Source organism: Myxocyprinus asiaticus, chromosome 50 (genome assembly GCF_019703515.2).
Source record: "Myxocyprinus asiaticus isolate MX2 ecotype Aquarium Trade chromosome 50, UBuf_Myxa_2, whole genome shotgun sequence".
NCBI lineage: Eukaryota > Metazoa > Chordata > Actinopteri > Cypriniformes > Catostomidae > Myxocyprinus > Myxocyprinus asiaticus.
Genome location: NC_059393.1, coordinates 15735241 through 15761211, shown reverse-complemented (window position 1 = coordinate 15761211; position 25971 = coordinate 15735241). Strand labels below are relative to the sequence as shown.

The following is a 25971-nucleotide window of genomic DNA, read 5'->3' as shown; positions in this document are numbered from 1 at the left end:
ATGTTTTCAACTAAAAACGGAAAACTCTTTATGCGTTTTGGCTGTTCGTTTACACGACAACGGCGTTTTTGGGGCCTGAAAACGCAAACTTTTGAAAACAGGTTTCAAAGTGCAAGTTTTTGAAAACGATGCCATTATCTTCTCTGTGTAAACATACAAAAACATGAATTTGTGAAAACGATGACGTCATGTGCATGCGTATTATGTGTTATATAAAGAATGATGGATTGATAAGCATCAGTTTGAGATGTATAATTATCAATATGAATACTGGTGTCTGTGCAAATAACAATAATCAACAATTTATTCATTTGGAGTGTTTTGTATGGAGTGTGAACATTGTACAGTAGGCAGAACCTGCAATTTGAAAATCTTGAAATTAATGTATGGATTCAGATGGGAAAAATGTATTTGTATTTTTAAATGTTATTTATTTACTTAATTTTAGTTGATGTACCTTTACCCTGCAATTCATTCGCCCACCGCTTATGTATATAGCCTATAGACAGAGATGTGATGCCATGTATTCAATGATATGCTTAGAATATGAAAACTTGAGGCAGTGAAAATGCGTGTTAGATCCAATGAACACAAGACCTCTCTCTCCGTCAGAAGATATCCATATATCAGAGTTCTGTCTGATATCCAAAACCAGTCAACATCAACAGCTTGTTATGTTAACTTACTCTCCTACCAGTCCAAGAGTCAGCAGGGGGAATACAGAAGAAGGCAGGAGATGAAGTGATGGTAAAAATGAGCAGAGTTATTGAATAATCTTGAGAGTTCAGTCTATACGCATGCGCGCGAGTACTTCAAAACAGCGCGCGAGACATTCAGAACTACAGTGGTGGACTACAGGACTGTGTTTGTGCTGCTCAAGGTTTTGAGTTTATTGACGCTTCTCCAGCAAAGTAATTGTAGTAATAAAGCAACCTCATCGTCCGTCCAGACAAAATTGTTCGATGCTCCCGCCATCTTCATTGTTTGTATTCACCGCTCTGTGGAAGAATATTTATGTGCGCAGGCGCGTAGTGTTTAAGTGACATCGTCAACTACTGGCCTGGCAGCGTTTTTAGACGTTTTCGCGGATCCGTGTGAACGGGAATCGTTTTGACAATGTTGTCATCTGTACGTGAAACTTTTCAAAAACGCAAAGGAAAAACGTTTCCGTTTTTAGTACATCGTTGTCGTGTAAACGTACCCTGAGTCTAATCAAAATATAAATTAAACCTGAAAATAAAGTTAAGGATTTTGTAGGTGTGATTCACCGAAAAAGGTTAAATAGTTGATCGGCTTGTGATGTGCGAATGGCTTGCATTCGCAAGTCTCCTCGCACTTTAATAATGTTTAGTCTCCGATTTAACTGATGAAAACACGCATGTTGAACATGAGGAAGGATTACATCAAGATGTAGATTTGAATGCAGGTGCGAAAAACTTCATACAAGTAAAATAGCCTGCTCCTCTTTCACTGTTGATTGCATGCTAGTAATTACCCCTCTGTGTGATTTTGAAAATGTAGTATGACATAATATAAGAATTATTTAAGATTGCACAAAATTTCGTGATCAGTAATCAAATAAGCAAATTTGTGACATTAACTGTAACTCATTTAGTAGCCTACAAAAGGACAGGTTTTCTTTCATTAAAGCATTTTTACATGTAGGATCATGATTATATAATAATCATTGGGTTTTCACTCAAACTGTTATGCTGATAATATCATTTGTAATAATAAATAAATAAATAAATGATTAAATTAGAAAAATGCAAAATAGAAACATTTTCACATGTGGACTCAAACTTTGGAAAATCACATACATGCACATATACATACAGCTCTGGAAAAAATTAAGAGACACTCTAAATGCTTCTTAAATCAGTATCTCTACACAGGGGCGGACTGTCCATAGGGAGAACCGGCACAGCCATTAACTAGGAAAATAAAAAATGGCACTCCATGTCAAAAAGGTTGCCGACCCCTGATCTAGCTGATCCCACAAAAGCTCAATGGGTTTAAGATCCATAACACCCTTTTCCAATTATCTGTTGTCCAATGTCTGTGTTTCTTTGCCCACTTTAACCTTTTCTTTTTGTTTTTCTGATTCAAAAGTGGCTTTTTCTTTGCAATTCTTCCCATAAGGCCTGCACCCCTGAGTCTTCTCTTTACTGTTGTACATGAAACTGGTGTTGAGCGGGTAGAATTCAATGAAGCTGTCAGCTGAGGACATGTGAGGCATCTATTTCTCAAACAAGAGACTCTGATGTACTTATCCTCGTGTTTAGTTGTACATCTGGCCTTCCACATCTCTTTCTATCCTTGTTAGAGCCAGATGTCCTTTGTCTTTGAAGACTGTAGTGTACACCTTTGTATAAAATCTTCAGTTTTTTTTGTTTTGTTTTTTTTTTGTCAATTTCAAGCATTATATAGTCTTCATTCCTCAAAACAATGATTGACCGATGAGTTTCTAGAGAAAGCTGTTTCTTTTTTGCCATTTTTGACCTAATATTAACCTTAAGACATGCCAGTCTATTGCATACTGTGGCAACTCAAAAATAAACACAAAGACGATGTTAAGCATCATTTAACGAACCAAATAGCTTTCAGCTGTGTTTGATATAATGGCAAGTGATTTTCTAGAACCAAATGATCAATTTAGCATGATTACTCAAGGATAAGGTGTTGGAGTGATGGCTGCTGGAAATGGGACCTGTCTAGATTTGATCAAAAATGACTTTTTTCAAATAGTGATGGTGCTGTTTTCTTTTTACATCAGTAATGTCCTGACTATACTTTGTGATCAGTTGAATGCTACTTTGGTGAATTAAAATACCAATTTCCTTCCGAAACAGCAAATTCTGTACATTATTCCAAACTTTTGGCCGCCAGTGTATATATATATATATACACACACACACAGCCCTGGAAAAAATTAAAAGACCACTGAAAAATTATCAGTTTATCTGGATTTACTATTTATAGGTATGTGTTTGAGTAGTGGCGATTTCTCAGGGCTAGCAAAGCCTTCTCTGCTGGTGTAACATGCCTAATAAATCAATATTTTTTCATCCTTTCATTCTCATTGACCCTTTTGCCTATGTATTTTTAATCGCTTTCCTCTCCTAATTCATCTACAAATGAATAGCAAAAAACAAAACGTTTATCCAATCAGAATTTAATCCTCGATGCTTAAAAGCAAAGTGTGATAACTGTTTCACAAATCGCATGCCCGAAGCCATGCTCCTTAAGCCTGGCTTATACTCGACGCGTCCGCAATAGCGTGAGGTAAAAATGACGTCATCACGGAGTGGGCGGTGGTGCACGTGAGTCTGAACTCCACCCCGTCAGGCCTTCAGAATTTCTTCAGAATCCCTCAACAGTGCAAATGAATGCGCATCTAAAGTCAGATGTCAGATTCATCAGACAATCAGAATGATTTATTTATTCTTGGTGGATGTGATCTTTAGTATATATCCCAGTCGAGGCCTTCTAGCTGGCCTTGAGTGACGCAATCACGCTTTAAGTGACATACATAATTTGAAAGCGAAGAGCGTGAGATGCTGACGAGTCGGCAGTCATCACTGCTAGTATCGCCGTTGAGAAAGAGATCCTTATGGATTTAAAAACCTGAGATATCGTGCGATTGATTAATTAAAAAGGAAAGGAGGACTTATTTTCACTTCAAGTAAATTGGTAAGTGCTTTTTGTATTGTTATAGCAACATCAGGAGTTTTCAAATTGTAAATTAGGCTGCTGGAGCATTCAGTATCAGATACAATTTTGGAAAGTAACCGTGTACCCTGACGAAATAAAATTTATTGCAAGCAAAATTTAAATTGCAAATATTATTAGAGAGCTTTTTCTTGGTATTAGAGCTCCTTGGTTCTGGCTTTCGTGTGTGGACATGTTTTAAAATGTCAATTGGTATTCTAAATTCACTGCCACGTATTGTATGATAGGCATACCGTGTCTTATTCATTGTGAAACTGTGTTTTCTTAATGGCATGAATCACACTAAAGGCCTAGACTTAAAATGCATGGCTGTGTTTGAGTAAAATGAAAATGTTTTATTCTATCGGTGATGATCTGGGGGGGCTTCAGCAAGGCTGGAACTGGGCAGATTCGTCTTTGTGAAGGACGCATGAAATGAACCACGTACAAGGTTATCCTGGAAGAAAATTAACTTCCTTATGCTCTGAAAATATTCCCCAACTCTGAGGATTGGTTTTTCCAGCAGGACAATGCTCCATGCCACACAGCCAGGTCAATCAAGGTGTGGATGGAGCAGCACTGGATCAAGACCCTGTCATGGCCAGCCCAATCTCCAGACCTGAACCCCATTGAAAACCTCTGGAATGTGATTAAGAGGAAGATGGATGGCCACAAGCTATCAAACCAAGCAGAGCTGCTTGAATTTGTGTGCCAGGAGTGGCATAAAGTCACCCAACAGCAATGTGAAAGACTGGTAGAGAGCATGCCAAGACGCATGAAATCTGTGATTGAAAATCAGGGTTATTCCACCAAATATTGATTTTTGAACTCTTCAGAAGTTAAAACATTAGTATTGTGTTTAAAAATGAATATGATCTGGCTTTCTTTGCATTATTCGAGGTCTGAAAACACTGCATCTTTTTTGTTATTTTGACCTGTTGACATTTTCTGCAAATAAATGCTCTAAATGACAATATTTTTATTTGGAATTTGGGAGCAATGTTGTCAGTACTTTATAGAATAAAACAAACATGTTCGTTTTACTCAAACATATACCTATAATTATTAAATCCAGAGAAACTGATAATTTTGCGTGGTCTTAATTTTTTCCAGAACTATGTGTGTGTGTGTATATATATATATATATATATATATATATATATATATATATATATATATATATATATATATATATATATATATCAGAATATATACACTGATGAGCCAAAACATTATGACCACTCACAGGTGAAGCGAATAACGTTGATCACCTTCTAACTGTGCTAGACCAACAATTCCAATCCATGGCGGCCCCACCTCGCAACTTACAGGACTTGAAAGATCTGCTGCTAATGTCTTGGTGCCAGATACAGTGCTGTGAAAAAGTCCCCCATCCTGATTTCTTCTGTTTTTGTGTATATCTTATACTAAATTTTTCAAAAATTCAAACACAATCTAACAAAACAAAGGCAATCTGAGTAAACACAAAATACAGTTTTTAAATGATAATGTTATTTATTGAAGCAAAAAAGTTATCCAAAACCAACTGGGCCTGTATGAAAAATAATTTCCCCCCTTCATTACTAAATCCCTAAATCTATGAAACTGCATTCATAATGGGGTTCAGCTGGACTAGACACACTCGGGCCTGATTACTGCCACCCCTGTTCAATCAAATCAACACCTAAATAGAACTTTTGGCTAAAAGGTCTAACCCAGTAGCACACTATGCCAAGGTGGAAAGAAATTCCAGAAATTATGAGGAAAAAGGTGACTGAAGTACATCAGTCTGGGAAGGTTTACAAAGCTATTTTAAAGGCTCTGGGACTTAAGAACCACAGTGAGAGCCAATTATCTCCAAATGGAGAAAACTTGGCACAGTAATGAACCTTCCCAGAAGTGGCTGACCTTCCAAAATTCCTCCAAGAGCACAGTGACAACTCATCCAGGAAGTCACAAAAAAGCCAAGGACAACATCCAAGGAACTGCAGGCCTCTCTCGCATCAGTAAAGGTCACTGTTCATGACTCCTTTATCAGAAAGACACTGGCCAAAAATGGCATGCATGGAAAAGTAGTGAGGTGAAAACCACTGATATCCCAGAAGAACATTAAGGCTTGCCACAAAAAGAACATCTTAACTACGGTCAAGCATGGTGGTGGTAGTGTGATGGTGTGGGGATGCTTTGCTGCTTCAGGGTCAAGACGAATTGCAATAATTTAGGGAAACATTAATTCTTCTCTCTACCAAAAAATCCTAAAGGAGAATATCCAGTCATCTGTCCATGAGTTGAAGCTCAAGCGCATCTGGATTATGCAGCAAGACAATGATCCAAAGAATAGAAGTAAGTCCACCTCTGAATGGCTCAAAAGAAGCTAAATTAAAGTTTTAGAGTGGCCTAGTCAAAGTCCTGACTTGAACCTGATTGAGATGCTGTGGCAGGACCTTAAACGGGCAGTTCATGCTCGAAAACCCTCCAATGTGGCTGAACTAAAGCAGTTCTGCTAAGAAGAGTGGGCCAAAATTCCACCACAGCATTGTGAAAGACTGATCTCCAGTTATTTGAAGCATTTGGTTGCAGTTGTTGCTGCTAAAGGTGGCACAGCCAGCTATTAAGTTTAAGGGGGCAGTTAGTTTTTCACATGGATGACATAGATAACTTTTTTGCTTCAATAAAAAAATTATATATATATATATATATATATATATATATATATATATATATATATATATATATATATATATATACACACACACACACACACACACTACCAGTCAAAAGGTTTGAAACACTTACTGATTCTTTATTATAATTTTTTTTGTCTTTTTTTTTTTTTTTCACATTTTAGAATAATAGTAAAGTCATCACAACTATGGAATAATAGAAATGGAAATATGGGAATTATGTTGTGACAAAAAAATCCAAAGTAAATCAAAACTATTTTATATTTTAGCATCTTCAAAGTGGCCACACTTTGCCTAGAATTTACAGACATGTACTCTTGACATTTTATAAACCAACTTCTTGAGGTATCACCCTGGGATGCTTTTTAAACAGTATTGAAGGAGTTCCCATCAATACTGGGCACTTAGTGGCTGCTTTTCTTAATTATTCGGTCCAAGTCATCAATTTAAAAAAAAAAATGTTTTTTTTATTTTTTATAAAATTTTAGTTTTGTAATTAAATAAATTAATACGGTGGCACAATTATATTTTTGTCTACAAAGCTAATTTCAAACATTTAAGCATACGCCTTCAGATCAAAAGATTTTTAAGATCATGAGAAACTTTTCAGGCAAGTGACCCCAAACTTTTGAATGGTAATGTATATACATTTGAAAAATGTATTTTGTGTTTACTCAGGTTGCCTTTATATTATGTTATATCTCGTTTGAAGACCTAAAACAATTTAGTATGAAAAATACACAAAAATAGAAGAAATCAAGATATGCTTTTTCCACAGCATTTTATATATATAAATGTATATTTTAAATGGCCCTGTGGTGTGACAAATTAATTTTTTAAAGAACAAATATTGCATGTAGTCTGTCCATTAATACGGTCTGCATGTTAAGCTGCAGGCATAATAATTAGGAAAGAACAAGCAAAATGCGGTTTTAAAATAGGTTTAGATGCAGTATAGCATGTCACACCACAAGACACGCCAACATTACAAAGGTATTTCATGTCAACCTCCCATGTGCCTGTTTATTTTTGAAACCGGTGCGCCATATCATTGTCATCTCAAACTATTGAGTCACACTGTTGAGGAGAGGAGCATTCCTAAAATGCTCCAAAAATTCAATTGTGCAGTGTATCGATATGTTTAAATTGAAATCATCTCCTTTCATTAGGTAAACCTCTTCATTTGTAGTCGCATTGACATTTATTTCAACTAACATGCCTGCCCAGAACATAATAAAACACACAAATGTGGTTTATTGTCCTGTTTAAGCACACAGATCCAGGGTAATGTAGTCTGGCTTGATTAAAAACACAAACATTAAATTTTTCTGATGGAACATTCACCTTCCTCCTACGTCTGTCTGTTTCTTTTTCATCTTCTGGAATGATATGAGGACACAGATGTTAGCGCACTGGCCAATGGCGAGCAGGAGGGGGCTGGGTTGGACCCCTTTGCACTACATCCCGTCTTTTAAAACTCTGGGAACTTCACGAAACTCTGTCAGACTTGTTTTGAAGGACAGTGAAAACAAATTCATTGTTTTGGCTTTCCTTTCAAGTCACCCAAGAACTTGATCAAACTATATCTATTTTCTATTTCTTTATTTATTTGTTGGATTTTTTTGTTTGTTTTTTTGTTTTCACCAACAGCTACCCATAAATGAAAGTGGCACTATGTGGGACCTCTCAGTGGTGACATTGGTGCTGTCCTCCTTCTTTGTTGTGTCCATTGCACAAGGTAAGGTACTTTAAATAATCTACTTATGTCTTTATGACAACATGTATGAATGTGATTAATTAAATATTATGTAACTGATTAAATACAGCTGTCAGCACTTTTGGGACTTACTAAAACAGAGCGAGGGAATGTTTGTTTCACTCCAAGAAGCACAGTACTGTTTCAACTTACATGGCTAGAGTAATCTTTTGTAAGACTGTTTTTGCCTACAGAATATTTGTGTGACTGATTCTGTTTCCTGAGTCAGTATATCAATGGATATGAATTGACAAATTAGAAAATAATATTAATAATGCTACCTCAAATTCAATGCTTCAGCATTCGAATGATCTATTTGTTATTAATCAAATCTAAAGTGGGAATGGCATTGTATCTTATTGTGATGTCATACCTCTTCATCACCAGCGCAACAGACTCTCAAGTTGTGTGAATCTGATAATCGACTCCACACGATTGCTGTTTGTCATTTAAGAAACTGCCAAAGTTAGCATATGCATGCACGGTTTACTGTATAATTCAAAATAGTAAATGCGGAACAAAGCTGCATTATATTCTGAATTCTGTCCCAATGTCACATTCAAATCCACTGCTTTGGAAAGTACAGTTTAACTGTGGAGGAGTTAATTATGACTGAATGACAGTCAGAAAATACTGGACACCAGCCCAGTATTGAAGATACAGACTGAAATTTGGAGCACCACCGTTTTATTCATCTCCTGGTCTCACCGCTGTCTATTTACTGTCACTTCCCTCTTGTCTCCAGTCTACCTCAGTCTCTACAGAATTTATTACCTGTTTCCCAACATGAGTAGAAAGCTGCCGTTGTGCAGCACCCATAGCATGGAAAATAGTGCCTGACATTGCTGAGGTCTAAGTCAAGGCTTTAAAGTTCTGCGTCTAAAATCTGGTTTTAAATAACCAGATGTCGCTCAGTCATCCGGTAATGAGCTGCAAGCTTGTGTCTCCATGCCAGTTTCATCCAGGGCACGGCGAAGCCATTTTCAATGCTCCAAATTAAATATTGTCACTCTCTAATCTGCTCCATTCAAACAATTTATTTTCCAGATTCAACTCAAGTTCAGCTGCCTAGTACATCGATCTCTGTTGCTTTGATGTGCAAAAGAACGAGAAAGTAGGAAAGAGGGATCAAAGTCTACAAGCGAAAGGTTACACACCTCAGTTCAGAAGTATTTCAGTATTTCTCATCCATGAAGTAGTCGCTACCTGTCAGCAGACTGTATGCTTACAGTGTTCCTCTGTTGTTAGTCTGGGTGTATTTGGGATTTTGATAAATTTAAACTCCCTCAACAAACAGCAACAAGGACCAACTTTAGGGACCAGTCAGACCGAATGCGTTCTTACAATAAAAAAAAGTTAAATGCAATGCTATGAATGGAACAAAAGTGTCTCGATGGTGAAATTGTCAAAGACGTTCATCTAAAATATGTTTACATAGAAAAAAAAAATGAAAACAGATGGATGCACGGACACAAAAATGTATTCTGTGCAAACAGTCCCTCTATTAATACTAGCACCTATAGAGGAGCTTCAATTCCGTGCACCCATGGCCAGATTTACATGGTTATATAATGATATTATTTGGGAAAGTAGCTTTAGGTGAATAAATCAATGTGTCACTGACAATTTCCATTGATTTTGTCTTTGATACAGACTTTATCCAATTTCTGGAGTTTGTACCAAACCCAAGCTTTCTCACTTGCACTCACATACCTAAAAGGCAAGCTCCACCACTGGCACTTATCATCATATTATAATATGATAAAACAGTTCAAAGACAAAGGAAACTAAACATCCCAAATCAATTTAAACACACCAATCTGACTGAGCTTTCATTACAATTCAGTGACTATAGAGTCACTCTCTATCAAGTCCAGTCCAGTAGAATAATGGAGCACAGATGCAACCCGTGAGGCTATGGAACGTTCAGTCAGTGGCTCCTAATCTTCTTCTCAACCCAATCAGATAGAACTCACCATCTGAGTCTTCCATTCGAGCACACCTCAGCCAGGACATGTGCCAGATGCACAAAACTACTTCCACATGTTTGCCAATGCAGGATAAACATACACAAAAAAATCACTTTGGAGCTCTCTTCTGCATTCATTAAAACATGATGGGATGTGGAATGCAATTTTGAGACCACTGCCCGGGCACAGTGCCTTCTTAAATGAAACGCTTGTGATTTCTAACAAATGCCTACTTGTTAACAAGCTCATATACTGTGCGATGAACATGTTAAAGACGTCTCAATATTTTTCTGGATTTGTCAGCACCATAGCACTTAGTCAGTGTGAGTTTGCTCTGAAGGCATTACATATCATGCTGAAATGTTAATACTTCTGGAACATTTAACAAACTTTCAGACATTTCAGAGAAAGGACAGTGCTAATGCCAGCTAATTTTTGGCAATGCTTTTTGTTGATATGGTCCTTGGGCGTATTGACACTTTTATTTACAGACAGCATAGAGGAGGCACAGTCACTAAGGAGAACCCACAAAACAACATTTCAACAACTTTACATTAATGGAACATCCGTATAAAGTTAGTAGTATTCGATAAAAGCTAGCACAACATTGTTCATACATTCTTTAAACAAAATTTTGCCACATTTTTTATATGTGAAAATTGATAATTAAGTTGGCAAATTACATTTTTATAAGGAATGTTATGCTAACCTCACTCACATTTAGAAAACTGAACATTTTCGTGTTCCCACAACCACAATGTAACATTTACAAAATGTTTTAAGAACATACATTTGTTAGCTGCGAAGGACAGCAGGAATTGGATTGGAACTTACATCTCCTGAGCGGCTTGTATTGACATGTCTGGAGCGTGTGCACTAACCACTAAGCTACATCTTTGATACAGAGCTTTTATTAAAACCCAATCCTAGACTCTATTTTGATTAGCTTCTGGCTAGGGCAGCAATAACCCAAACACACATTAAAAAAGGGGAATGTCTTATTAAGAGGGTACAGACTGTTATTTGTTTGAATGGATTAATTGTACGTATGACTACTGGATATTGTGCAGACTTTACAAGGTAATGTGAGAAGTCCTAAAAGAGTAACAATACTGAACTTTATATTGTGGAATAAATACCCTGGCAAAAATATGGGTACAAAGTAATCACAGAATTGCTGAACCAAGTTAAATACACCCCTCTTGTGTGAGAGCCATCTCCCAAAATAAACTTGGCATGAACTGTTTGTTATGTGAGGGTAGAGTGTAAGTCTATGTTAGGAGGATACTGATGCGCTCCTAATAGGTGGTTGCATATTTTTAGCGGTTGTTAACTGATTGTTTCCACTGCAAAGTAAATCATTTTTACACACCTGATCCTAGTAATTCTCTGTAACTGAGTGTTGACATTACAAGATTTCTTTGAGGTCAGGGACTGTTCTATTCTAAACACATAGTTCTTCTGCCTCGGAATAGAATGGACTGTGTGATAGTTATTGCCAATTATGCCATGTCCCCTGTAATACCTTTTCAGTAGAAAACACATACATTTTGTTACGTTTATGCCTCTCATCCACACCGGAACTGTTTTTTCCTTCTCCGAAAAATGCTCTCTAGTACCATTAACTTTAGGAAACGATGAGGTTAGCATGCTGTGAGTGGTTCTCGATTTTCATCCTTGTTCAACAGGTCTTTCAGGGCCATATTTCAAGAGCGCTATGCGCAACGCTATGCAATATGTCATATGTCAATATGTCATTTTTAGACATTGTGTTACGAATAGAGGTGCTTCTGAAACGTCTTGACGCAATTACCTATTTCTCAGAAAAATAGAAAATTGAGCTGTGACCATACGCAACACGGACAGGTTAAGCCATTACGCACCATCTCTGTGTGTACATCAGCGTCTCCAGTATGATAGCTGTGACATTTTAACAATCTGAGTTGGGGTGGCAAAGCTAGTTTTGAGGGTGGCCACGCCCCTGCGTATAGGCACATGTGAGCTCCAGTTTCTGGGTGAAATGTCCACAGATTGGCACCAAAAGTCAGTTGAATTTTTAGTTCTAAATGATGTAATACAGAATGCATATTTTATTAGAACTACCCCCAATCTAAACCCCAATCCCCAATCCTAAACTTAACCGTCAATGGAGTAAAAACTTTGTTTTAGAGCGAAAGTGGTTGGCATTTTGAAGAACAGCTTAAAAGCAATATAGTGCCTCAGGCTCTACATCAGTACAAGTGTATAAATAACTTAATGATATTCTTGAGTTCTGCGAACTATACTTTGGGAATGACAAGGGTTGTTTCAGGTTGACCTGCAAGGGAAAATCAATGCCGTATTTGAGAAGGATATAATCACAGCTAATGGTGGCTTGGAGTAAGTCCTGCATAGCTTCTACGGTGACTGACATGTCTGCCACAGATAAGCGCTTCAGTGTGTACGCTTCGAGTAATGCCAGTAACAATTCACTGTCAAGACTCTGTACTATTTCTACTTGAGGATGTTAGGCCACATCTGCTAGACAAGTCACCCCTGGAAAAATGGCACTGGTGAATGAATCCCTCAGTCAATGACCAAATTTCCTTATCACAGCACACTCTGGGAAATGTGTTCAAGCATGTACTGCAAAGTGGTTCAGGGATTTTCTTAAGGCAGACAGGACAGTCAGATCCACATGTGGCACTGTGTGTGCATCTTCTGGTAATGTCTCATCTAGAAAGCATGAGGCACCATGTGTTTGTCCCTATTACTCTTTCGTTTCCTCTGGGGCCCTGGCCTGTAAGTGTCTCCAGCTTTTCAGATTAGCTTTGAGAATGGATGTGGTGCAGATAATAGGGTTGGGCGAGACAGCTAAAAAATCTCAATATTTCTACATTTCAGTATTTGTTTCAGTCTTTTGATGATATTTGATATACTGTATATCTTGATATTTATGTATTTGTGACCTGCATTTTGAGACATTTTGTCCTAAAGACACATATTCAGTTTTATGCACTAAAGTAAAAAGTAAATGAAGTAATTATGATCAGCCAACATTTAATGGTTTGAAGGAAAAAAACAATTACATTGCTAGAAAGCTTAGACTTTACTTCTTACTATATTGCATAGAACTCGAAATGTGTTTCTGGGTGAAAGTGACTGAAAATGATGAAGCCGGCCACATTTGCTCTGTAATGGCTAGGGTGATTTTTCCATCATTTCATGCAAACAGACATTATTGCCAAGTAAATTAAAAATGTTTAATGCAAGAACTAAAGTAAAATCTAGTTTCAAATAATTCAGGCTTTGTTGCTAATCATTTTTATTTGGATATTAAATCCAATATAACAAATCATAGCAATAAACTTACCTCTAACAGTATTCTTCAAGTTTAAATCAGAGACGCTTAATCTCAATGCTCTCATTCACAGGTCACTAGAAATGTTATGATAGTGAAACTAATCAAAGATGTTGTATTTAGGAAATGTAATGACCCAATAAAAAGAGCATTAAAATCATTGCCATATTAACAATTTTGCATGATTTTACAGCCATTGTTGCCAAGTAGATTAAAAACGTTTATTGCAAGAACTAAAATACAGTTAAAATTAATTTAAAATAACCAAGGCATATTCTCCAACACAGTCAAGAATAATAATAATAATCATTCATTCAGTGAAATGGACAGTTTGAATTGATTCACAGAAATTAGTCGAATTTACCAACTCTAATGGCATTCTTGCAACTGAAGTTTGAACCAGATTCAGAGTCTTAATGCTCACACATTCACAAGTTGCAAGATAAGGAAAGGAATGATCACAAAATTAATCAAGTGCATTAAAAAGTGCATTAAAATAATAGTTTCATTAAGAATGTCTGAATGTATTTTATATTGCTGGCAAAATCATCGTAATATATCATAAATATTTGACATATTGCCCAGTCAACTCAGACAGCAGTGCTTTTCCATATGTGTGCAGCATCTCCTGACAACCAAACAATTGGTTGCTAAATGAAAAGGGATCATAAGGTGCAGAAACCAAATGTGTCCTCCTTAGGCCAATAACAATGTCAGATAACAGGTACACACACAAAACTGCTTGGATATAACCAAATTGGCTGTAGATAATGCTGGACGCTGAGCCGATAAAAGTAGGCCAGTCGTTCCACTTGGACTCAATGATGGCACCATTGCTTAGAGCACACACACACAAAAAACACACACCCGTGGGGCAGCACTTAAATATCAAATGTCTTTTGCACACATTCCATTTACTGCGAAGTCAAGCGAGATTTTCCGATCACATTCACAGACATGTATGCAACATAAGGAAAGTGGAAGGAATAAGTTGTTCTGATCCATTACATTGCAAATTATATTGCACTGTAATAGATCAAACAACAAAGTCTTATTTCCAATGTTCCAATTTTACATCAAAATTTAGTTAGTCCCTAAGGAGGTCAGTGTTCCTTGTAGATTTCGTTAATCTATTAAGCAGCCAGTCTTCCTTTAGTAGCACCTTTTGTGTTGAGTGCAGTGTAATAAATGTTGCCTTCCCACAGGACCAATCTGGGACAGTTCAAATCTTCGGAGGTTAAACCAAACAGACAGGAGCAGAAAGCTGGCTTACAACAGCCTCTTTGAACCACAGACCACAGGTAGTTATGGCTAAATAATCATGCTCTCTTTATGCAATCAACTAATTTGTGGTGTTTTACTAGATCCAAACCGCATTCCTTTGTGATGATAAAAAAGAAGTTCAGAGTTATAATATAATCGGAGTCATCTGTCTCCATTAAATGCGAGCCGATTTAGGCATACAGTATTGGTGCAATAATGCTGAAACAATAAGACACTGATATGTCAATTAGTTTACAAATGCTCTTAATTGGAAAAAAAGAAGTTGTATGTACTGAGACAGTTCCGACAGCTCCATCTTCCTTCAATAAAGTCATCCAATTCATACCTCCCATGGGAAAGCTTGACATGAAGCAATAAGCAGTTTTGTGAGAGATGGATTGTATTCTGTTAATGCAATGCAGAGAGCTGGACTGATCTGAAAAAAGTAAACTGAGCAAATAGCATGCAAATTGGGGCAGAGATTTGATATAATCCAAGGATCCAACCCTTGGAAAAAGATTGCTCATTTTCTTAGGTGCACATCATGGGGCCATTGGCAACAGCAGACTGTTCTTGTAAAATGTCTCACATCCCACTCTCATCTTTGTTCTGGGTAACACAGGCATGACAGAGTGGACATCCTGGTTCAACATTGACCATCCGGGAGGAAACGGCGACTACGAGAGGTTAGAAGCCATTCGTTTCTACTACCGGGAAAGGGTCTGTGCACGACCAGTAGCCATGGAGGCTCGTACCACAGACTGGGTAGCAGCAGCGGATACAGGGGAGGTGGTACATTCCAACCTGGAGAAGGGTTTCTGGTGCATCAATAAGGAGCAGCCATATGGACGCAATTGTTCCAACTACCATGTGCGATTCCAATGTCCACCAGGTACAATTAGTCAAGAGACAATCCATCAAAGTAGAGAACTGTATTCCAGATGGAGACATACGGTATGCATTAAAACATAGTAGTGTACAACAGTATATGCTGCCCTGCAAAGCTAAAACCCAATAACTACAGCAAAAACTGAAACTGAGGAAAATGGCTTCAAAGTTTTTTTGATTGTCCAGCCAAATGTGGATTATCGCGTTTCCTCATTAATCTAAATGGTGTCGCACACATGACAGACAGACAACATGCTGTATCCTAAAATGTAAAAACCATTGTTTTCTGTGAATGTTTGCATACTGTTACCACCATATCGTAAACGTTGCATACTGCGTCCATTTGTTAAGATGGCTCCCAGCTACGACTTAGGGGGCTGCTCAAAATTCTTCCTCACCTATAGTTTTCAATTATATTTGATCTAAAATGGCTTTTAGATAGACACAAACATACTGAATAGCCTGTATGGTTAACATTCCTAGTCGGGCTAGCTAGCTAAAATTAGCTAGCTAAATAGTTACTATGTAACTTGTACTTCTGCTACTTTGCTACTGAGAATACAGAGATTGTAAAATGTAACCAGATTTAACAACATAATCATTTGAATGGTTAACGTCCATTAACAATTTATGATTTATCTTTATTGGGAGAGAGTGTAAAGTCAAAACTCACTCATCTGGAATCTCATCTGTAGTTGACTTCAAACTTGAGCTCGAGTGTACAGAACGACACATTCTATGTGCAATATCTGTGCTTTGTGCTTCCTGTTACGTGACGCGGTATAGCACTGCTCGTCTGGTGTGGGACCCCCTTGAGACTCCTGATTTCAAACAATGTAGTTACTGCATTACGGAGAGGTAAGATTAAATTTCTAAATATTGTGGCTTTTTGTTTCTTAAGTTCTCTCGTTCTGGACTGAGTGGAGCACATGGGCGCCTTGCTCTGCCACCGCCTGTAATGATGTTGGTATTCAAGTCCGTCAGAGGAAATGTATGAGCACACAGCCTCTGCCTTTGCTACATTCCCCCATCTGTGTGGGGCCTCATATTGAAAGGAGAGAGTGTTCGACCCCACCATGTCAAGGTTAATATGGCAAGAGATAACATTTCCATTCTTATGATGAATTAATAAAATTAATTTTATAAAACATGCATTTGCTTGCATTCACCAATGCTGGTTTCACTAGCTTCCCTGCTAAAAAATAAATATATTCCTAGACCAAAATGGTTTGATGGTCTTAGCTTGTTTAAGATGGTCAAGCAGATCTCCAAGATAACCCTAAGCCCTTCTAAAACCAACAAACTAGACCAGGCTGGGGGACCAGCTAGGACCAGCAAACCAGTTTAGGCTGGTTTGAGCTGGGGATTTTTTACAGAATGGTTTAGATAGAGCCAGATTATTAGACAGCAGTGAGATGTCACAAGCTCGTTTTGAGCTCTTCATATCAAATATGATCAAATGTTTGAATTTGTTGTATGTCTGTTTCACTTGGTAATATTTGACACTTGAATCAACACTTGAATTGAGGCTTATTTTCCACTCGTGATTCTCACGAGTGATCACTTCCCGCTGACATTTACATGACACACATGGTGCCCAATTAGCTGGCTAAGCCCAAACATGTTTTTGTATGTTCAGAACTCTGTTGTCTTTGATCATAAAATCAATGCAACACCACTTCAGAATGCAGTTTCCAGCCTGGCATGGTTTTGCTAGATAGACAGGGTGATGTAATGCATATGGTGTCAGAACTGTTTATTCATCAAAAATTTCTCCCACATTCTTGACCAAACAGCCATGTGGAGTCAATGGGGTTCGTGGAGCACTTGCTCTGTGACCTGTGGGAAGGGTCGCAGGACAAGAAGAAGGATCTGTCACAGATCCACAACTAAGATCCATTGTGCAGGACGACCTATAGAGGTCCAGAAGTGTGGAGATGCATGTCCAGGTACTGTGTATAACAAAACATACAAACTTGCAATGAGACCAGAGGAACGTTTTATGGCAGTAGACATAGGTGGGTCTCCATTAGCACTTAATTTAGTCTTATTTTGGTCTCTTTAATATTTCAGAAGTAACTGAAATATTAAAGAGAGATCTCATTTGTATTTGTATTTTTTTCCATTCTTATGGAAGAACACCCTAATAAACTAAATAAAGGTTTCTGTACTTGCATTTTTCACAGTGGTGTGCAAGCGCATTTGTCCTGGGGGACGTCCCAGCGATGACTGCAACTACTGTATCTGTGAGGGACAGACTCTAGACGGAGAGGTCTTCAGTGTTACAGGTGTTCCAGTGGCTGGTGCCACAGTGGCTCTGGCTAGCCAACCTAAAATCATCCGAGCACACACTGATGCCAAGGGTCAGTTCAAGATTGCTGGACTGTGTTCCAGCCCTCAGACCCAAGTGGTCATCAGCAAGGAGAAATTTGCTCCAGTCACTGTGCCTGTTGCCATCAACAACACCGAGGCACTTTGGGTACGGGCTGTCTTACGGTCCTCGGGTAAGTATATTAAAAGAACTTAAGGTAATACTTTGCAATAAAGTTATATTCATTAATATTGTTTAATGCATTGGGTCTCATGAACTAATAATGAAGAATTTTTACAGCATTTACTAATCTTGGTAAATGTTAATTCATCAATTGTTTGTTCAGGTCAATCCATATAGTATTAACTAATGTTAACATGCTGTATGCAGCTTTTAATTTAAAATTAACAAACAAACATTTAAAATTGTGGTTAAAGTGTTGTTCATTGTTACTTCATGTTAACTCTTGCATTAACAAAAATTAATTTTATCTTGTATTTTCTTTAGCATTTATATGTAAAGCACTTTGAATTGCCATTGTGTATGTTTTTTTGCTATATAAATAAACTTGCCTTGCCTAATGTTAATGAATATACCTTATTGTAAAAGGTTAGCAAACCAAATGTGGAAAGTCCTAGCAACAAGTTCATATACATAGACATCTAGAAGCAGTTGTAAGGGAGATAAAAATACATTAAAATGGATATACTCATGTTTATAGATACAGAAACTGGAATCACTCATAATCATTTCAAAACCATTTTACCTAACAGATCTAACTGTGTTGGATTTTCTAAGCTGTTGCATTATTGATTCCTGTTTTACAGAGAAGCCATATATTGTTAAGCATCCTGAAGAAAAAGTCCGTTATGAGGGACAACGTGCAACCCTTTGCTGTAGAGCAACAGGAACACCTAAACCTGACAAATATTACTGGTAAAGAAACACTGAAGTTAATAATTACATTTTCTCACAACTGGAAATATTGCCATAGTAACATAAAATATTAATTTGTTTCATCTGAAGGTACCACAATGGAACCTTATTGAACCGCACAATATACAAGTATGATGAAGATTTGATATTGCGTGACCTGAAACCAGAGCAGTCAGGCCAATACTACTGCAAAGCAAGTAGTTTGACAGGCAGCATCAAGTCTACTTCAGCCCTACTCACTGTTTTCTGTAAGTACAGAACCATTTTAGCGGGATATGTCATTGCAGCACTTTTACTAAATGTCCTTAAAGAAGAAAAATAACCCCACTGAGGTATCTGAAGAAATATTAAGGTCTCTAATATCTAGTAACATGTGGGGTACAATATTTTATTATGTTTAGGTTTGTAGAACTCAACCTTGATTCTAAACAAGGTATGACTGGCAAGACATCGTAGTGAACTAAAATCATTAAATCCCACCTGTTCAGAGCGCTCCATATTAAAGTGAAATCCAAGCCTGTCAATAAATCCTGTTATTATAATCCTCAGACAAGTATGCATTTCCATATTTGCACACAAAACTACACATTTTAAAAATTCCCATGATGCTTGTTATACTAGATATAGATTGTCAGGTATAGTCTGCCAAATAGTGTGCTAAAGCAATCAGCCCTAGATTTCGTCTGCGGAATCTCTCAAGTTCTTAATCATTTTGGCATACGAAATGTGCTTTGGTGAATGAAACACACTAACACCTGTCACAGCATGTTTCTTACTGGAGGATGATTAATGTGTTTTGCATTGCATTTAAACAACAGCTACAGTTGGAGAGATTTCCATAAATTAAATTTCAACAACCTCAAATAAGATTACATGGGTGCTCTCTCGAATTAATGTCATTTGAAAGGGAAAACAGTGTTCTTATGTATAAATGAGAAGCATTTACAATGAAGTGGTAATGTGACAATAATGACTGGAGTCATTAATTTGGAGACACTGAACTGTCTCCACAATGAGATCATAATTTTTCATCAGAACCAATATTTTGCCATGTCATCAGTCACCCTTTACGTAGAGTTCAGTGATGCAGCTTCATTTGGGTTCAAAATGATCTATACATCCCTATAATTATTTGATACACGTATTATCTGAAACATTTATTATTTTGGCTTTAGACAAAGTGGTATATAATTTCTTTGGCTGTGTGTCCTGAATGAATGTCTATCTGTGTGCATGGAAAATTCATCTCACTGACTTCAAATTTTATATTTCACAGCAAAAGGAACACCAGCATGCAACTCAACACCTGACACTCACCTAATCAAACTGCCACTAGACTGCAGGCAGCCTGGAACAGACTCCAAGTTTTACAATGCAGGTCGCTGTCCACACAACAAATGCCCCGGGACACTGGACTTTGATATGCGTTGCAGAGATGGATCTGGCTATTGCTGTGGGGTCAAACAAATGAAGGCCAGAGAGATCAACTGTGGCCGGTACACTCTGCCTATCAAGGTTGTGAGTGAGTGTGGCTGCCAGAACTGTGCAGAGCCCAAAGTCCTTGTCCGGGGCAGGGTGGTTGCATCAGACAATGATGAACCCTTGCGCTTTGGACATATTTACATAGGCAGAGAGCGGAGAGGTACCACAGGATATCAGGGTGGCTTCACAATTCAGGTGTCACCAGACACGCAACGACTTGTGGTAAACTTTGTGGACCCCTCCGAAAAATTTATTGATTCAGTCAAGGTATTCATCTTTGACAAGAGAGGAGGTGCAGTCTATCATGATGTAAAAGTAATGAGAAAGCAAGAACCTGTTGACATAAATTCTGGAGAAACCAACACCATTTATCTGGGTGAAATAAAAGATGAGGACCCTATTGGTCAACTGGTCATACCTCCAAACTCTTTCCACAAAAACACAGGGGAAGTGTATGAAGGGACCGTGAAGGCCAGTGTCACATTCCTTGACCCCCGAAACATCACCACGGCTGCTGCAGCCCCTGGTGATCTCAACTTTGTGGACGATGAGGGAGAAATGCTTCCTCTGAGAACGTATGGAATGTTTTCAGTAGATTTCCGAGATGAGGCAAACCAGGAGGTTCTAGGAGCTGGAGGTGTCCAAGTTCTCCTTGATACAGAGCATGTCAAAATGCAGGAGCATATCCCTACAATGAAACTCTGGTCCCTCAATCCAGACACAGGCATTTGGGAGGAAGAAAGTAACTTTTACCCCACACAAACTACAGTTGCTGGCAGAGGGAGGAACAAAAGAGAGGAGCGCACCTTCCTGATAGGGAATATGGAAATAAGGGAACGTAGGTTGTTCAATCTTGACGTGCCTGAAAATCGGCGCTGTTACGTCAAGGTGCGGGCGTACATGAGCGACAAGTTCCTGCCCAATGAGCAACTAGAAGGAGTGGTTATAAACTTGATAAACCTGGAGCCCAAGCCTGGCTACTCATCAAACCCAAGGGCCTGGGGTCGCTTCGACAGTGTGATAACAGGACCAAATGGTGCTTGTCTGCCAGCCTTCTGCGATGCTCAGAGGCCTGACGCATACACTGCTTATGTCACAGCTATAATGGGTGGCGAGGAACTGGAAGCAGCTCCCTCTTCACCAAAAATGAACCCAAACATTATTGGTGTCTCTCAGCCATACTTGGGAAAGTTAGATTACCAGCGCTCAGATCATGATGATCCGGCACTTAAAAAAACAGCTTTCCGATTTAACTTAGCAAAACCAAACTCAAATAATTTAGATGAAACAAATGGACCAATATATGCTTACCAGAGTTTAATTGCATGTGAAAATGCACCTGTTGATGCTAACCACTTCCGTTTCTTTCGTGTCGAAAAAGATAAATACGAATACAACGTGATACCATTTCAGGAGAGTGACCTCACGTCATGGACTGGGGACTACCTCTCCTGGTGGCCAAACCCACAGGAGTTCAGGGCTTGCTACATCAAAGTTAAGATTCATGGAGCTACAGAAGTCATGGTAAGGTCAAGAAATCTTGGTGGCACTCATCCTCAAACCAGAGGTCAGTTGTATGGGATTAGAGACATTCGCAGCACCCGTGACTTGCACCATCCTAACACCTCTGCTGCTTGTCTTGAGTTTAAGTGCAGCGGAATGCTTTTTGATCTAGGTATGGTTGACAGATCACTAATTTCTGTTATTCCACAAGGCAACTGTCGTCGGATAGGCATCAACGGCCTCTTGCAAGAGTATCTGATAAAGCATCCTCCTGTTGTTCAGAACAATGAGTCTCACACATTTAATATGTTAGCTCCCGTTGATCCCCTTGGACACAACTACGGAATATACACTGTTACAGACCAAAACCCACGAGTTGCCAAAGAGATCGCCATTGGCCGCTGCTTTGATGGTACCTCAGATGGCTTCTCCAGGGAGATGAAGTCAGATTCTGGAGTGGCACTGACTTTCAGTTGCCCCAAACGAACTGTGAATCGTGAGAGTTTATTCCAACGCCTGCAAACAAATCCTGGTCTAACACTAACACAGATGGCTCGAGAGATGAGGGAGTCCCAGGGATTGCAAGTCAGAAGAGGGTCAACTCAAATGGTGGCCTATCCCTTTGGCCAACAGGGTAGGAGCCAGAACCGCAGAGCCACGAATACTAACAGAAGAAGACCTGCTACTAGGACACAACCAAGACAGTAGATCTTCCTTTAGGTGAGTTCTCTGCACTTTAATTTAAATAAATTTAAGATGTTTTATTTTTGATGAATGTCATATTTATGCTTGTTTTCCTCTTGTAGGTCTTTCGGGATTGAAGAGAATGAAGAAAAAAGACTCACAAAACCTGCAATGGGAATCCCAAATTTAACTGATCGAAATCTTTACCTGATTTATCTGAAAACATTTAAACTCCTGCTTTTTGTGTATGGAGAACTGTCCTTTTCAAAGTTTAGTTAATTAAATAAGACATTTTTTTTATGGTTTGGGTAAATACTTGACATGACTCATCCAAGATGATGTTATTTATTTCGATATCAAAACTCACTTCCTTTATGTGCAGCTAAACAAGCCAAATATGTCTTTAACTATTGACAAATTCTTCTAAATTGACCATTGTCTTCCACTGATATTAGACAACATGTTTGAGAAAAGTCTGTATGGGTTTAGATCAGATGTGATAACTGCTAATTTCTGCTTTTCTCAATGACACATGTATGTGAGAGAACTCTGCTGGATGCAATGAACCAGACTCAAGGCAGGACAGATGCCCTTTCTGTCACACCTCCTTTTTCCACATTTCTATTACAGTTGTGATTTAGCCAGTCACTGGTCTGCCAAAGCACGCCTGACCCCAGCCAAGAATAGTATCCCTTAACAGAACGGATCTTCAAGGTAGACTAAACAAACCTGTGGTAAGACAAAAAAATTATACAATGGCCCTTAACTTCAAACACAGCACGGCCGATTCACCTCTGCAATCTTTATAACATTTATGGCTGGCCTAATTATAAGATTTGTTTTGATTTGAAATTCAACGTATACATCACAGTGATTGATGTCTCGTTCTTAGAGTAAATTCATTGTATAATGTTTCTTGTGGGTCTCTGTTTGTCTCTTAAAGTGCAATATCGTGTTCCAATAATGACTTGAGAGCCCTAACTAAAATGTCCTATGTTATGAGCCAATCAACCATAGGTCTGTAAAAAATGTTGGGCAAATAAAACCCCTTGGTAAATAGCACCTGTTTATTACATAGCGCTAAGAAATGTGGGCATCTTGTTAAGCAAAAGACACATAGGAAAAGCTGCAATAGCAACCTCGACGCATATTTAGCCAGCTGACAATGCAACATAAAGCAGTTGCAGTATTTTAACTCTTTCCGGAAATAACTATGGACAACAATTATAAAAAAATTCCATTGTGTCATAGGTAGCATTGCAAATAGGATTTCATTATGGTAATTTGTCCCCACACTATGCTTTGATTTGTCTAATCCTTCATGCTTTTAACCAACACAGGCTAGTGAAGAATTTTAAAGCGGCAAGTTAATTGGGTTGAAGGATTAGAGCGCATGTTTTAATAGATAATCCTGCAAAAGTTTATTGTCTTTGTATCAAGAGATTTACACCTGGCCCAGTGTGGGTAAAATATAAACAACATTGTGGAATAAAAATTTTAATCTTCAAAGAAACATTAACTTATTACAACAACCCATGAAGAAACTATTTTGATTCATCTGAATAATCCTGAATAATATCAATTAATGTACTGGTGAGAATGTATTGAAGAAACCAAGAATGTCTTTAAGGAAATAATGCCATGTAGTGTTTACACGAAATACAGTTGCAAAATTCCAGTTGAGCGTAATTTGCAAAGCAAAGTTGCTAAATCTCCTAACATCTGACATTAAAATCTGAGGGACTGAAGAGATTACAATATGTAAGTATGTTGAGATTTGTCATAAACAGCAGAACCTATTTTCTATTAGTCATGAGGTGTAGAAGAAACCAGAGATAAGGTAACACTCATCACCATTATTTCTTTTAAAATGTTAAGCATATTGTGACATGCAAAGCATAAGCTTGAAAATCATGTTAAAATCTTGTTTTTTTAGCCCAGACCGTCTCACTTGTAAGTGACGCTGAGTCATACATTTGTAACTTGAAGAACTTTATCTAAACCTTTGTAATTTTCTAACATATCCAGTTAAAGCAGCCTTTGGTCTTTCATTGTCTATGCTGTTCCATCATATTTTCGGAGGCAAGGTAGGGAACAGGGATGAATATGGTGGTAAAAATTTGTTGGCCTCCAGTTAGCTTCTAAAAAAACTCTCTTTCCTCACTTCAACTGTCTGGTTGGTCTCAGGGAGACTATAACTTTACAGGAATATCCTCTAGTGCAATGTGCATTGATATCTCTACCATTGTCTTTGCTATGAAACAAGAGTTGAATAGCTGCCTTTGTGCTCTTGGACTCTTCATGCTTGCATCTTGAATGTATTCCATAAATCAATTCCTGAAAAATCCACGCAAATAATAACGGAACTTGTATTGCATGAAATTGCCCACCTTGCAATCTCTAAAGTCAGTTTTATGTGTAAATTGTGGATTAAAATGTATGTCAGTTTTGCCAGAATGTAAATAAAGATCTCTTGTAAACATATTTTCTTGATATTGTTTTCATTACTTCGAAGATAAATTAAAAGAAATGTAACCACAAAATTATATATACAAAAGCTCGTATAGGCACACAACAATATAAAACATGGAAACATTTAAAAGCTATAATATTTTATTAATAATTTTTTAAAGGGCAATAACTCAGCATAACTCCATAGTATTTGCAAAATTTGTGATTTTGACATTACAAAAAAGCATCACAGACATTCGTCCCAAAAATGCGTTCTCCATAGAAGACAGATGATCCAAATCAAAGCAAAAGTTAGAGCTTTGAATAGCTTTAAACAGAGACAACCTATTTTTCTATTTGGAATTAACATTGTGGTTAAGATAATTTCACAGATGCTGAAAAAAGGGGTAAGATTCTTAAAATAACAATATTCTTGTTTTGTACATATTAAAGTACAAGGGAACTAAGTTGACCATGTAATTAATGGGAATCCGTATAAGCCATTCAGTTTTTCCCCTATGGTTTAAGTCATTTCTACCCAACACTCAAGTGGGTTAGTTCTATGATGATATAATTATGGCAAGTTACCACTGTAAACATTTTTTACAACCCTAGAGAGAAGCACATTAACATCTCTGGAGTACTACTGATTATTTACCTAAACCAAGCTATGGCTAAATAAGCTGCTGAAACACCACTAACTAAACGAATGCTCTGTGACCCCATTATTCCTGAGTTCAGTACATGTTGTATATAAATATATATTGCAGACAAAACTTTTAAGATAGGCATAATGAATCAAATAAACATTTTGATAATCGAAATGTCTGAAAATTAAAATATAGTTTATTGTAGTGCCATTTTCTTGACACGTTTCATGAGGATCACCCTACTAAATACTGCAGTAACTGAGCAAGGACTTTAGTTTTCTTTGACCAGGCTGAAAGGTTGTAACGATAGATCGCTTGTGTGCTTGACGTGCATTGCCATCT

General features: G+C 37.8%; 1 protein-coding gene across 2 annotated transcripts; it reads left to right on the top strand.

The window, feature by feature from the left end:
* The first annotated feature begins 7922 nt into the window (after window positions 1-7922).
* On the top strand, window positions 7923-25003 carry LOC127439190 (cartilage intermediate layer protein 1-like). Of its 2 annotated transcripts, none has more exons than XM_051695326.1 (10): window positions 7923-8133; window positions 14667-14762; window positions 15347-15616; window positions 16514-16696; window positions 17409-17561; window positions 17799-18116; window positions 18751-18859; window positions 18950-19107; window positions 20136-22564; window positions 22651-25003. In XM_051695326.1, exons 1-9 carry the CDS (start codon window positions 8070-8072, stop codon window positions 22550-22552), a joined length of 3768 nt encoding a protein of 1255 aa, XP_051551286.1. In that variant the 5' UTR covers window positions 7923-8069; the 3' UTR covers window positions 22553-22564; window positions 22651-25003. The 2 variants fall into 2 exon arrangements, with proteins under 2 accessions (XP_051551286.1, XP_051551285.1); XM_051695325.1 differs by having other exon boundaries at window positions 17409-17630.
* Window positions 25004-25971: the final 968 nt, after the last annotated feature.